This window comes from Neomonachus schauinslandi, chromosome 9 (genome assembly GCF_002201575.2).
Source record: "Neomonachus schauinslandi chromosome 9, ASM220157v2, whole genome shotgun sequence".
NCBI lineage: Eukaryota > Metazoa > Chordata > Mammalia > Carnivora > Phocidae > Neomonachus > Neomonachus schauinslandi.
Window position 1 is genome coordinate 45664025 of NC_058411.1, and position 15310 is coordinate 45679334.

General features: G+C 34.6%; 1 protein-coding gene across 1 annotated transcript in view; it reads left to right on the forward strand.

Annotated features, from left to right (window-relative positions):
- TXNDC16 (thioredoxin domain containing 16) overlaps positions 1–15310 on the forward strand; it is a 120573-nt gene that overhangs the window by 81542 nt on the left and 23721 nt on the right. The window contains exons 14-17 of the mRNA XM_021701456.1: positions 175–311; positions 8918–9002; positions 10678–10816; positions 14760–14920. Coding sequence (XP_021557131.1) covers positions 175–311; positions 8918–9002; positions 10678–10816; positions 14760–14920 — 522 coding nt within the window. The remainder of the gene's footprint in view (positions 1–174; positions 312–8917; positions 9003–10677; positions 10817–14759; positions 14921–15310) is intronic.

Below are 15310 nucleotides of genomic sequence, written 5' to 3' on the forward strand. Positions count from 1 at the left end.
GTGTTTAATGAGGGTGATTTTTTTTTTTATTACACTAGTATTTAGTTGTCTTTATTTTGTCAGATACTTATCCTGTGGAATACAGTGTTTGCCCATGTTAGTAGTATGTTTTATCTTTTTGCAAGCTGAAAAGTATCTTTAAAAATTAATTTTGAATATAGTATATTCATTCAGCAACAGGATTTCATGCCCAGTGAACATAACATCTGTCCAAGAAGCAGAAGAATATTTAAGTGGGGAATTATATAAAGACCTGATCTCCTACTCTAGTGTGTCGGTGCTAGGACTATTCAGCCCAAACATGACAACAGGTAAGTAGTTAGGTAATAGTTAAAAACTTGATTTTTTAAAAATGAATTAACATCTTTTTCAATTATAGAGAACTCAAATTATAGAATTTTGAAAATAGAGAAATTTGAAGGAAAAAATCTAAGATTATCTAGTTGTTAAATTTTGATATAATTCCTTCCCTCTTTTTTCTGTGTACCTATGTATTGCATTTTTATATATATTTTAATGTGATTGGGCTAGTACTGTGTATCTAGGTTAGTATCTTGCTGTTTTTATTTAATATTGTGTGGGTGCATTTTTCCCTGATTAATATTCTTCAAAATCATCATGGCTGTATATTTGGATGCATATACCATAATTTATTTAACTCTTTACCAACAAATAACATCTTTTGTTTCCCTTTTTTCTTTTTGCTATAAAGAATATTTTTATTTATGCGTCTTTGTGTGGAATTTAGGTGATTTAATGGGTGTAGATTCCCAATAGGAGGATAACTTTATGTTTTCTATAAACTGTGTGTTATATGTGTTATTCATTTTTAAAAATGGGGTTTTAGTGCTTGTCTAATGAATTACTATGAGATTTTTATGTATTAAGGATATTAAGTTCTTGTCATTTTGTTTGTTATTTCCCCCCAGTTTGGTTGTTAGCTTTAATAATTTTATATCTAGCAGTTTAAAATTTGTTTTCAAATGTATTGATTTTGAGATTTATCCGCTGATTTCAGTTATAGAAAATCTCTATTGTCCTTATCAGTTAATAGTCACTTGTATTTTCTTCTTGCTTTAATTTATATTTTCTTACACTAATTTATAGTCTTCTTGCTTTGAATATATTTTTTTTAAAACTGTGATAAAATACATGTAACACACTTTACCATTTTAACGTTTCAGCATATAGTTCACTAGTGTCGAGTATATTTACATTGTTGTGCAGCTAATCTCCAGAACTTTTTCGTGTTTCAAAACTGAAACTCTGTATCTGTTAAACAGCTATTTTCCTGTTTCCCTAGCTCCTGGAAACCTCAATTCTACTTTGTAACTCTATGAGTTTGACTACTCTAGGTACTGCCTATAAGTGGAATCATACAATATTTGTCTTTTATTGGCTGGCTTATTTCACTTAGCACGATGTCCTCAAGGTTCATCCATGTTGTATCATGTGTCAGAATTTCTGTCCTTTTAGGGGCCTCTGGGTGGCACAGTTGGTTAAGCATCTGACTCTTGGTTTCAGCTCAGGTCCTGATCTCAGGGTCTTGAGATCTGGTTCTGAGCTCAGCGAGGCATCTTCCAAAGTTTCTCTCTCTCTCTCTCTCTCCCTCTGCCCCTCCCTGCACTCGTTCTCATGCTCTCTCTAAAATAAATAAATAAATAAATCTTAAAAAAAAAAGGGAATTTCCTTTTATTTTTTTAAATTTTATTTTATTATGTTAGTCACCATACATTACATCATTAGTTTTTGATGTAGTGTTCCATGATTCATTGTTTGCGAATAACACCCAGTGCTCCATTCAATACAAGGCTAAATAATATTACATTGTATGTATGTAACATTTTATTTATCCATTCATCTGTTGATGGACACTTGGGTTGTTTTCACCTCTTGGCTATTGTGCGTAATGCTTCTGTGAACATGGGTGTACAAATATCTCTTCAGGACCCTGCTTTCAGTTCTTTTGGATGTATACCCAGAAGTGGAATTGCTGGGCCATCTGATGGTCCTATTTTTAATTTTTTGAAGAACCACCATACTGTTTACCCTAGTGGCTGTATCATTTTATATTCCTACCCATAGTATACAAGGGTTCTGATTTCTCTACATCCTCACCAACTCTTGTTATTTTCTGGTTTTTTGATAGTAGCCATCCTAATAGGTGTGAAGTTTTGATTTGATCATGGTTTTGATTTTCACTTTCCTAATAAGTAGCGATATTGAACATCTTTTTATGTGCTCCTTGGCTACTTGTATATCTTCTTTGGAGAAATGTCTATTCAAGTCCTATGCTCATTTTTAAATCAGGTTGTTGTTGTTGAGTTGCAGGAATTCTTTATTCTGGAAATTAACCCTTTATCATATATATGAATTGCATATATTTTCTTCTGTCCCATAGGATACCTTTCTACTCTGTTGATTTTGTTCTTCAATATTTTTTTTTCTTTTTTAAGTCTTTAACTATTTAGATATTTTTGTGCATGGTATGAGGTTAGGGGCCAACTTTATTTTGTCTGAATAGTTAACAGTTGTCCTTTTTTTTTCCTCTCTTTTTTTGATTCCACCATCACCATATTAAATCCATGTCTGTATGTGTGTATGTGTGTTTGTGTGTGTGTGTGTGTAATCTGTTTAAACATTTTGTTTTATTCACTTTTTAAAAAAATATTTATTTGACAGAGAGAGTTAGCAAGAGCAGAAACACAAACAGGGGGAGTGGGAGAGGGAGAAGCAGACTTCCCGCGGAGCAGGGAGCCTGATGTGGGGCTCCATCCCAGGACGCTGGGATCATGACCTGAGCTGAAGGCAGATGCTTAACAACTGAGCCACCCAGGCGCCCCTGTTTTATTCACTTTTATCTCCCTGTCAATACCTAATCTATTCGTTTTCTTTTTTTAAGATTTATTTATTTATTTGAGAGAGCGAGCGAGCATGCAAGCAGGGGGAGGGGCAGAGGAAGAGAGAAACAAGCAGACTCTGCACTGAGCAGGGAGCCCGATGTGGGGCTCGATTATAATACATGTTGAATATATAATTGGGTCAACTCTCTTGTTTGTCTTTTATAAATTTTTTTTATCTTTTTTGGCTTTTGGCTCTTCCAGGTGAACTTTAATCATTTATACATATTGTCTAAACTTATTTGTATTTCTCTTGCTTGTTTTATGCTCCACTAGTGTTTCTTTAGTCTACATGGAGTATGCTTCTTTTGGTTTTATTTTCCCCAGAGCCAGAGATGTTCTTTAAAAAAACAAACAAAAATATTTGAATCCATAAAATTAAAGACCATTTTTAATGATTTTGAGAGACTATGGACTCCAGGAAACAAACTGAGGGTTTCAGAGGGGTGTGGGGTGGGGGGATGGGTTAGCCCGGTGATGGGTATTAAGGAGGGCACATATTGCAGTGAGTACTGGGTGTTATATCCAAACAATGAATCATAGAACACTACATCAAAAGCTAATGAAGTACTGTATGGTGACTAACATAACATAATAAAAATAAAATAATAAAATTTTAACACATTTTTTAAAAACCAAAAACAAAAAATTATTTTGACTTCTATAGAAGATGAGGATGCTTTTAATTTCTTCTGTCATCTTTTTCTCTATATGGGCCTCTATAGCCTCATATTATAGACTCAGATTATCATTATTGCTGAACTTTAATATTTTTGCATTATATATTTCTCCTTCAAAAGTTTCTTGCACTTATTTTTCCAACATTTTATTATGAAAATTTTCAAACATAAAGCAAAGTTGAAAGATTTTATAATGAACATCCATATACCTACCATCTAGATTCTACTATTAACATTTAACTTGTACTTGATTTAGCACATATCTGTGCATCTGTCCATCCTTCCACCCGTCAATTAATTCATCTTATTTTTGGTGCATTTCATATTAATGTTTTTTCATTCAGCTTTGATACAGTGCTTATAGCAATTAATTTTACTTTGTTAGTTTTACATAGCATCATAGAATATAGTGTTCTTTTAATATCACAGCTTCACTATTTTTAGACTATTTTTTTCTAGCTTCATAGGAATGCCTTTCAGTTAGTTGTAAAGGAAGGGTACATAGGGGTTTTTTTCTAACCAGTACTATTGCTTAGAATGTTATTCTCTTGCCTTTGCATATGGATGGCTTCTTGAATTGACTGTGTAACACAACCTTTAATGTTTTTTTCGTCACATGTTAGTTGTTTGCATTTATCTAGCAAACCTGCCCCCTTATATTTCTTTCATTTAAGATGAATTTCAAATTCTGAATAAAATTTTTTAAGGATATTTTTCTGGGAAGAGTATCCCCATATCTAGCATCATATCTACAGATAGTGGATACTGTTAACTAATTATTAAATTTTGCTTTCTACAAATTTCTGTCTAGTAATTGTTCCCCTCTATGTTGTCTTCAAAATTTTTTAAAATAAAAGCCAAAATAACTTGAAAGAAATAATAAGAATGTGAATGTGTGTTCTGTGGCTTCCCATCTTAGAAGGCAAAATCATAGAGGGGATCGCTTTTTCATTTGTATTCTCTTTATGAAAAATTGTGAAGTGAATGAGTCTGTGGTTTACTCCTTTGTCTTTGCCTTTCTAATGTTTTTGCTTCTACCCGTTGACTTTGTCTTCAATCTACCTCAGGTGCCTGGTGCCCTGAGGTTGTCTATTATTTACTCAGGGCTTCCTTCCAAAAAGAATTAAGGTCTTCAGATAATAAAAAGCACAAATACAATAAAATCATTAAAACAAGAATAAGAGTTAAGCTGTAAAAGAGAAGGGGATAATTGTGTAGTATACTTAGAAAACACTGCAGTTGGTCATAAAACTTAACCTTAAGCAATCTGGCAGCAATTGGAAACAGATGAAATTTTTGCCATCTTATCATCATTATATAATAAATGACAATATAAAAGTTAGGATGCTGACTCATCCACAGAAAAAACTTTTCCCTGATTGTAAATGCTGAGAGGGATTTTTCATATTTTTTTATATGAGAGATATAGGGAACAGTATATTTTATGATAGTTCTATACAAATGATAAGATTTACACATAATTATCTCTTAACGAAAGTCAAAAGTATAGGGGCACCTGGGTGGCTTGTTAAATGTCGGGTTAAGTGTCTGACTCTTGATTTTGGCTCAGGTCATGATCTCAGGGTTGTGAGATAGAGCCCTGTGTGGGGCTCCGCGCTCAGCAGGGAGTCTGCTTGAGTTTCTCTCTCTCCCACTTCCTTCCCCCCCCACCCCTCCCCCATTCACGTGCACACGCATGCGCTATCTCCCTCCCAAATGAATAAATCTTTAAAAAATAAGTCAAAAGTATAATGTTAAACAATGTAGAGATTGTTCTGGTATGCCAGAATGATGTAATCTGGATAGGATGCTTTTTTGTTATTTCACTAGATTGATTGTTCTCAGACTTTTCAGTCAGGTATTAGATTCTCTTCTTTTTTGTTTTTGTTTGTTTTTTTGCAGATATTCATATGATAGTTACTGGACTTTCAATGTCTATTGAATGGGAAAATGTATAACAATAAAAGGCTATTATGAATTCACTAACACTTTTATTTACATGTGTATTTTATTCATAAGAGCTAACTACTAATGTTTATCAAGCACTTATTTTATATCAGATAGTGATTTCTTGTTCATGTAGATGCTAATGATTTACAGATTAATGTGGATTCCATGAGGGCTGAAATGTCTCCTTTGTCCAGTGTTGTATCTGGCAGGTCTCTTTACTTGGAAGATACTTATTAATTACAAAGGGAAAAAAAAGTATCTTGTGGGAATAGAATTTAAAGCCCTGTAAATGTCCTGTTTCTCATTATACTTTTGCATTCCAGTTTTAGAATCCATTGCTTGAAAGAGCTATAACTATGATGGTTGCCAAGTGGAAAATTTCTGACTCCCTACCTATTCCTTCTATATACGTACTAATATAGTTCACATACTACTGTACAAGCTTTTCCTTCTCGTTTGATTTTCAGTATAGATGCCTGAGTCCTTAATTTTATTCAATGGGTTATAATTGGTTGCTATCATGCCCCTTCAATCTGACTCCTGTGTCCTTTTGACGTATCTCCATCATTCTTTGGGTATGTCCTTTTGGCACAAAATGTTCCTAGTCCCATTCCTGGAATCAGCCATTTCTCAACCAAGAGTTAGGTTCCTTTTAGTGGGACATTGAATTTAGAAACCAAAATCTAGTGCTTTTAGTTACTGGAGTGTTCTTGCTTCTCAACTGTTGTTGGTAGAGTTAAAAAATAGATGTATGTGTACTATGTGTATACATGTATGTCTATAAATGTAACGATTCAGTAACATGTGATAGTGGGGGAAAAGCAGTATTGCTAAATTAATGTATTTTATGCAATTAAAACATGTTTATAGTTACACAACTAAGTATTGGAGGTCACCATTAATATTATATCCCAAATATATTTATTGTGATATAAGAATCCTTTTATTTAGATTAACTGATTATTTTCTTATACTTGGGGTTGCAATATATTCTGAAATATGTGTAGTTTTCACCAAGGAGGAGAGTGTGTCTGGTTTTAAATGTTCAGAGAAAAATTGACAGTCTGGTTTAGTGGAAATGGATATGTATCTAAGGTCTACAGTTTTTATTTATTTATTTAGTTTTTGAGGTCTACAGTTTTAAATGCTTCTGTTGCAGAAGTAACAAGATATATGAACAAGTGGATTTATGAAGAGCCTTTTAAAAAACATATTCATGTGGCTCAGCTGGTTAAGTGTCTGCCTTTGGCTCAGGTCATGATCTTGGGGTCCCGGGATTGAACCCCACATTGGGCTCCCTCTCAGCGGGGAGCCTGTTTCTCCCTTTCCCTCTGCTCCTCTCCCCCACTGATGCATCTCTCTTTCTCAAATAAATAAGTAAAATCTTTTAAAAAAAGGAAACATATGAGGAGAGAGGCTTCTATATGAGGGAATTATATGGAAGTAGTGTAATTTTCCACTGTTACTTGAAAAGAAGCTGAAATAGATTCCATTATGTCATTGCTTTAGATAATGATCATCAACTACTAACCAGAATTTAGTTCTGTTTTGAGAAATGAAAGTATAGGCACTCAGTCCTAATTGTTTACTTTTCTTCTCTTTTTTTTTTTTTTTTGAGGGGGCGGGCAGAGAGGGAGAGGGAGAGAGAGAATCCTAAACAGGCTCCACGCCCAGTGCTGAACCTGATGGAGGGCTTGATCTCACAACTCTGAAATCATGACCTGGGCTGAAATCAAGTTAGATGCTTAACTGACTGAGTCACCCAGGCATCCCTTTGTTTATTTTTCTTACGAATCTTTACTGCTTTGGTATAACACAGGCTGAAGAAAATATTTTCATGGAGTAATAGTTTCTCATTAAATTCATGGTTATAAATGAGCTCTCAATGCTGCCTCCTGGCTGATTGTGCCACTTTAGTAAATTGGCTTTCCTGTAGTATTTCTTAATCTTGTGGAAAGTATGCATCCTTTTTAAAGAACAAAACTTGTGGTTACCAGACGGTAACAGTGCTGATACTCACACCGTGAATACAGTACTGACTGCTTAGGTACAGATCTCTTGGGTTCAGCGTGTCCAGAGTACTAGGTGCTTTATGACTCAATTCTTCCATCATTAGTTTTCTGTTTGAACTGCCATGAACCTTCCATGCAGTGAGCTGAGTTATTGTTTGGCCTTCACTTGGCAAGAATACATCATTTTTTTGAAAAGATTTTATTTATTTATTTGACAGAGACAGCGAGAGCAGGAACACAAGCGGGGGGAGTGGGAGAGGGAGAAGCACCTCCTGCCAAGCAGGGAGCCCAATGCAGTGCTTGATCCCAGGACCCTGGGATCATGACCTCAGCCGAATGCAAACGCTTAACAACTAAGCCACCCAGGTGCCCCAAGAATACATCATTTATATAAGTTTACCTCTGTTCTTTTCTCATTAGTCTATGACTGTTTAATTCAGACTTGCTTCTTGGTTATAAAAAATACACATTAACATGATCCAGAATATACTGTTATTTATGGAAATGTATTCAGAAAGCTCCTGAAATAATTTTTTAATATCTGTATCCTAACAAATGAAAAAAGACTGATACACAAATTAATCAAAGTTCAAAAGTAACAAAAACACATTACAGAAAATATGGGAAATATAAAAAGACACAAATCCCTCATAATTGCAGAATCCGAACACAGATACTGTTAAAGGACTAGAATTTCTAGTCTTCTATTTTTTTCTGTGCATATAGGCACTTCTAGATTTTTGATGATAATGTGTGCATCATTTCACATACTGCTTCTCTTTTCAGGCTATGTATAAGATAGCTGTTTCCATTTACCTTACCTTAGGAGTAAATTAAAAAGCAACAAATATTTATTCAGTAACTCTGTTGAGTTATTGATTAGATGTGCTATGATTAGAGTGCTATAAATTTGATAAATCACATTTGGGGTACATTTGTTTAGGGAACCATAATTACATTATATCAATTTACATTTCTGTAGTAATCAAAGGTCATAAAAAGAACACAGATTTATTTTAGAACCGCTAAGTTATATGAGGTCTATCTGTAAATATTTGTCTTTATAATTAATAATAAATTACAACCATTGGGCGCCTGGGTGGCTCAGTTGGTTAAGCGACTGCCTTCGGCTCAGGTCATGATCCTGGAGTCCCTGGATCGAGTCCCGCATCGGGCTCCCTGCTCGGCAGGGAGTCTGCTTCTCCCTCTGATCCTCCTCCCTCTCATGCTCTCTGTATCTCATTCTCTCTGTCTCATATAAATAAATAAAATCTTAAAAAAAAAAATAATAAATTACAACCATTTATAAATGTCAGTTGATCAGCACACATAATTTTAAAGGTTTCAGATTTTTGTCTTGTCTATGTATTTATAGCAAAAGAAGATTTCACTGAAGCAGGAAACTACCTAAAAGGATGTGTTATCACTGGAATTTATTCTGAAGATGATGTTTTGATACTGTAAGTTTGTTGGTCTTCTAATTTTAGAGAGGAAGAAGTTTGCAAAATAATATATTGTTTGTCTTTACACAGTTGATGAAGGAAAATAGGTCAGCAATATAACTAAATTTTTAATTTTCTTCAAAGAAGATCTGGGAAGTACCACCTGGCTATTTAGAATTTTTAGATACTCTTGCTTTAGGCTAGAGTCCCCATAGGGACAACCTTGGATTCATACTATTTCATCTTCCTATAAAAAATTTCCTCTTTTGTTTCTATTACCTGCAGTTTTGGTTCTTTGGAATTATCAAAGTTTTTTGGGGAATTTTACATCTTGAGTGTCTGGGTTTTGATTTGCCACCAAGGTATATATAAAAATCAGAATTTTCTCATATTTCTACCAGATTTTTAGGTGATATAACTATACCTGACAGTTCTACCTAATTTTAAGTTATTGCAAACATATACTAAATCAGTGCTTTTTTTTACCCACATTAGTTGCTTTATTTGTAGAATGTAGGACTCTTGTGAACTACCAGATAGTTGCTTCAGAATGAAGGACTGAACTGAAAATTTGGAGATTATTAATGCATACACAATACATACAGTAATACATGTACATCACATTCTGCATTAATGGCTTATTTTCAGGTGCAAGTGGAGTTGGTAAGTCCCAATAATTTGTCTTGCTTACCTCCTGACTGTAATATTCCTATTGTGATTTCTGGGCTTACATCTTTCATCCTGAACACTGGTGACATATGCTCTTCATGATTAAGCTCCATTTCTATCCATGAAATCATACTGAACTCCAGATCTTTAGAAAATATGAGACCTGTTCACCTGACACATGGACAGTCACCTACTATCTTCTACTCTGCTGTCATGGTGCATTTAGCTGTGGTCAGCTAATCAATTAAAAGAGTCTTTCAGGTAATTTGAAGACTGGACCCTCTACTAATGCTTTTAGTATTATAACATCTATACTTTGTTTTAGCATTAGTTGAGATTTTACATGATATAAATGTGACTACCTCACGGGTCATTTCACACCAAGCATTTTTTTCCTATTTAATTTAGTGATTTCCCTTTCTCGTTAGCATACGTAGTGGTAAGAAGGAGCAGATTTGGGCTCGGTTACAGTGGAGAGAGCATAGACTTTTTATCTGGGGCACCTTGCTTTGAATCCTGTCTCTGCCATTTATCACTCTCTGAGTCCTGGTTTCCTCATCTATCAAATGCAGGTGATAGTGGCCTCATTATACGGCCATTCTGAGGGTTAAATAAAAACGAAAGTACCTGAAAGAGTGCCTGGAAAATGATAGGTTTCTAGTAAATACTTTTCTCCTTGCTCAGCAGTATGATGAGCAGTCCAAAAGGGTTGAGAGCCATGCAGTATGTTCCTAATCCTATTTAGACATTTTCTTGATGGTAAGTTGTCTAGAGGAAAAAAACAAAAAATCTGGCTGTATTATTTTCTGTTGCTTTCTTTTAATCTAGGTTGTCAAGGCTCCTGAACTTCCTCAGATAGCCTTACACAGAAGATAAGTTTGCTGGGAAATTGAGTTCATTTTTTTCTTTAGTGGTAGGGCTTCCCCATTTGCTACTTCCCACCCTGATCGCACGGACTAATTGTTTATCTTTTTGATGACTTGCTGTATTTTATTGGAAATCTTAATACTGCGTTTCTCCATAGGTCACACAAATACGCTGCAACCCTTCCAGCCCTGCTGCTGGCCAGACACAAAGAAGGTGAAATAGAGAGCATTCCATTAGCTAACTCCCCTGCACAAGACATAGTTCAAATAATAACAGATGCGTTAGTGGAAACATTTGTGAGTATATTTTGTAATAAGGATGTTATTTAAAATAAAATCGAGACCAGTTAAAAATAGTCCGTTTTAATATGCCATTTTCCAGCTTTTGTTAGCACAGGGCATGACATTTTGTGAGCTGAAGATTCATCAGGTTGCTCTGTGTCATTGTTCAGTCATTATGCGTACAGCTTCTCCAGTCCACTGCCTAAAGTTTACATGTCTTTGGATTATTTTTACTGCTGAGACTAGTGTAGCTGATGGCCAGTTGAAGGAAGTACTTAATCTAGGCTGAAACTTGGTGTATATATATATAAAGCACATGGATTTTGGAGAGTCAGGCTACTCAGCTTCAGATCCTTGCTTGATTCCTTACTGGCTCTTAACGTCTCTCTGCCGCGTGTAAAATGCAGGTGGTCATAGCACCTGCTGCGGAGACTTAATTGTGAAGACTAAGTGAGACATGTGTATGGTGTTCTGTGTCATATTTGGCCCGTGGTGAGCATTCAACAAATGTTAGCTAGTATTCTTACTTACACAGTTTTGGGACAAAATAGTGTCTTATGAAAAGCCTTTTCCACTGCTTCCTTTGAAAATAGTGAATTCAGGGGCATAACAGTTGTAACCTGCATTTCTCAATTTCAGTTGTTTTTGTATTTATGTTAAACATAGCTAGAATATTGTAAATTTATGCTTTTCTGCATTTCTAAAGTGACATAAGAAGCATTATTATCAGCTATAAATACTAAATGAATATCCTCCTCTTGTTATGTTTCTTGCCATGATGGTCTAAATAACATTACATTTTAGGCTCAGAATAATGGCTGTAGCCTTTATTAAATCTTTTTGTTACCTTGGTTCTGTTCCCTCCCCTCTTCCCATTAAAGTTACAGGCTATAATTAAAATCAGATCATTAATATTTTCAGGATGTAGTTTTCCAAATTATTGAGGTAACATTTTTGTATTTAATGACATGTTATTAAATGAATATTTCCTTAACCATATACATAGTGTAATATTTTTGGAATTATTATAAGCCTTTACCTTCCTTTTCCCAGATAATACAGAGAACTATTAAGAGAAGAAAATTGGAATCAACCATATCCTCTTTGACCAAATTTAAATTGGGGGAAATATTTTCTCAAACAAAAAAAAAAAATTCCATGTGTATCTGTGTGATTGTCTTTTTATATTAAGGGATATTTCCATCAAGAAATGAAGATATACATACTTTTTTTTTAATATCTGTATAATATTCTGTTGCACTAAAAAAGCCACAATTTATTTAATTTCCTGTTGATGAATTTTAAGTTGTCTTTAGTTTTACTCAGGGACCAGCCTTGTGCATAATCTTTGGGTGTTTCCATGATTCCATACTCATGGTAAATGCACAGATTTGAATTGCTAGTCCAAAGGGCATGCACATGTTTTAGGCTGCTGATACTTGTTCCTGTTTTGCATGAGAAGAGATTAGAACATTTTACTCTTTCATCTTTGCTTGACTGATGAATAAAAAATTGGCATCTATTTTTTAAGATTATATTCTTTAAGGCTGAGAAACCTGGGGCAAACTTAACTATCAGAATCTGTTTATAAGTTAAGCGTTGTGGCAGTGTTTCCAGTTTATAGTGTTTTGGTTTACAGCGTTTGACTAAAAACCGAACAGCTATAATAAAAATTGTTTTGCGTTTAGTTTATGACCTTTCCATAAATTCTAAAACCCTCAAATAGTTATTAAATTTTTTTTTAAAGATTTTATTTATTTATTCATGAGAGACAGAGAGAGGGAGAGGGAGAAGCAGGCTCCCTGCAGAGCAGGGACTCGATGTGGTACTTGATCCCAGGACTCTGGGATCATGACCTGAGCTGAAGGCAGACACTTAACTGACTGAGCCACCCAGGAGCCCAAGGTGGTTAAATTTCTTAAAGCTGCCCCATGTTGGAGATTTAAGTCTGGAGTATGTAGCAGCCAGCCAGCCAGCCACAAGCTCATCTCCTGGTCTGCACTAAGGTGCTAGAAAGACTTTGGTTTCTTCATCTGGATAGGAAGGAGAAATGGGTGAACAGACAGTAAACATTTTTTATATGGCATTGTTTTTATTTTAATGAACCTGATGATAAATCAGGCTAGGTAAATAATGCCCAAATCTGAAATACACGATAATTAACTACATAAGCAATGATCTATTCAAAGCTGTCACGTTTAAACATAGTTTAATAGCACTTTGCTCAGATATGTTAATTTCCTTTAATTATGCTTTTATTATGGATAAGTTACAGCCTCTTGTATACTCAGATAGCCAAAGGACACCTTCCTATTACCATGTTTGATGACCTTTTCTGTAAGTAGCAACCAAAACTACTGACAATGCTTTTTCTTTTCAAAATTCTCTGTTCCTCTGGCTTTTGCAATTCAGTCCTTTCCAGATACCTCCTTCAACCCTCTGGCCACCCTAGAATTCCATCTTCAACCTTCAGTCTTTTTCTTCTTTTTGCTGTTCTTTCTTTCGGAAATTTTGTCCATACCCACAATTTCTACCATCAGTATTACCAACTGATGATTCCTAAATCTGAGGTCCTGATCTTTTCCTCCTCAACTCACAGAACTCTTGGTCTTTCTTCCCTGAAATGCCTGTCACCGGTCTGTCTTTTCACAGATTCGTATTCTAGTTAGCTTTCTAAAACAGGCATTACCATGCCGCTCATTTGATACAAGATCTTCTCAGTATTTCTGAGAGCTAGAACACCTATCAAGGTATTTTCCCATCTGGTCTTACAGCCACATTTGCCTCTTGCATGCCTCAGTCTGGCAGACTTCACTCCCACTGTTCCCAGATGGCATGAATGCTCTCACAGCTCTCTGCCTATCCCCATGATGCTCCCTATATCGGGAATCCTGGCTCTAGCACATACCTTCTTCTGTCAAGATCTTATTTCTTGCCCAAGGCCAGATTAAATATCACTTCCTAAAATCATCCATGAGCTCCCATACTTTGTTTTTTTTAGCTTAATTTTGTTGTCCTACATTAAATTTTCTTGGCTCACAGCAGTTTGTCTACCTGTCTCCTCCTTGAGAGTAGGAGCGCTTTAAGGGCAGGGAGAGTATCTTCCTTCTTTCTGATTCAGTACCCAGCATTAACATTTTGAACTTTGTAGTGGTGGCTCCATCTCCCCTCGTTTCAGATCTGTTCAGAGTGAGGAGATCTGCCGGCCTGATGAGATCTATCAATTTTAGGAAGGGGATATAACCTGTGTAGAAGATTAAGGATGAAAATTAACATAAGAAGACAACATAGGGAAATTTGGAGAAGAGGGGATCTAAGATTTAAGTCATGAAAGTGGATTAAAAACCTGTGAGAAGAGGATTTCGAGTGTGAAAGAGAAAGAATTAGAAGAAAAATGAGAATTGGCAGAGGAAGGTGGCTTTGAGAACTAAATAAGGAAAAGTACATACTGGAGTTTGGTATTTGGGCTTAAACTGAAAAGAAATGAGACTGATATTTTTATTTGTTTAAACATGTTTTGATTATATTATGCTAAAATCATAAATATTGAAACAAAATAAGATTTTTATTTTAAATAATCATAGATGTTGAAGGATTATATCTTTAGAGCTCAGCATTTTTTCCCCCAAAATTTTATGTTAGATACAATAAGAGTTTTGTTTGTCATATGTGTGTTGTCTAATCTGGTCCAGATTTTAGCATAAGAAATTATTAGAAGTGGTACATCCTTGTAAAACAGGGAACTTGTTTATCTTCAAATTAGTTTTATTTTGGAAATAACTAAGATAAAGTGAGCTTAAATAAAAAGCTCTTGATATTTATAGTTATTAGTATTACAAAATCTCCACTTAAAATATGTTTGAATTACATTTTAGAAACTAAAACTGCATGAGTGATTTGAACGTTATTTTCTATTTTATCTCATCATTCTCCATGTTTGTTTTTTTTTTTTTAACAGCCAGAAATCACTGTGGAAAATCTTCCCATTTATTTAAGACTTCAGAAACCATTATTTATTTTATTCAGTGACGGCAGCATAAATCCTCAGTATAAAAAAGCAATATTGACGCTGGTAAATGAGAAACACTTGGATTCACTTACCCCTTGCTGGTTAAATCTGTAAGTATATTTTTATTTTTTAATATGTAAAAGGGAAGAAACTATAATGATTACATTTTCATTAGGAAATGAAACTCTCTAACTGTGTCTTTGGAGTTAATATTATGGGACCAGTGTATAAGTTATGATAGTTTAGTAACTAAACTTCATGGTCTAAGATGACCTTGTTTTAGATTGAATTCTGTTCTACAATAAATTTTTTATTTTGCTGAATGTTATTTTTTTTTCAGGGGTATATAGGTATAATTGACAAAATTGTAAGATATTTAAAGTGTACATTGTGGTGATTTGATACATGTATACATTGTGGAAGGATTCTTCCATGTAATTAACATATTCATTACATTATATATATATATATATATATATATATATATATATATATATATA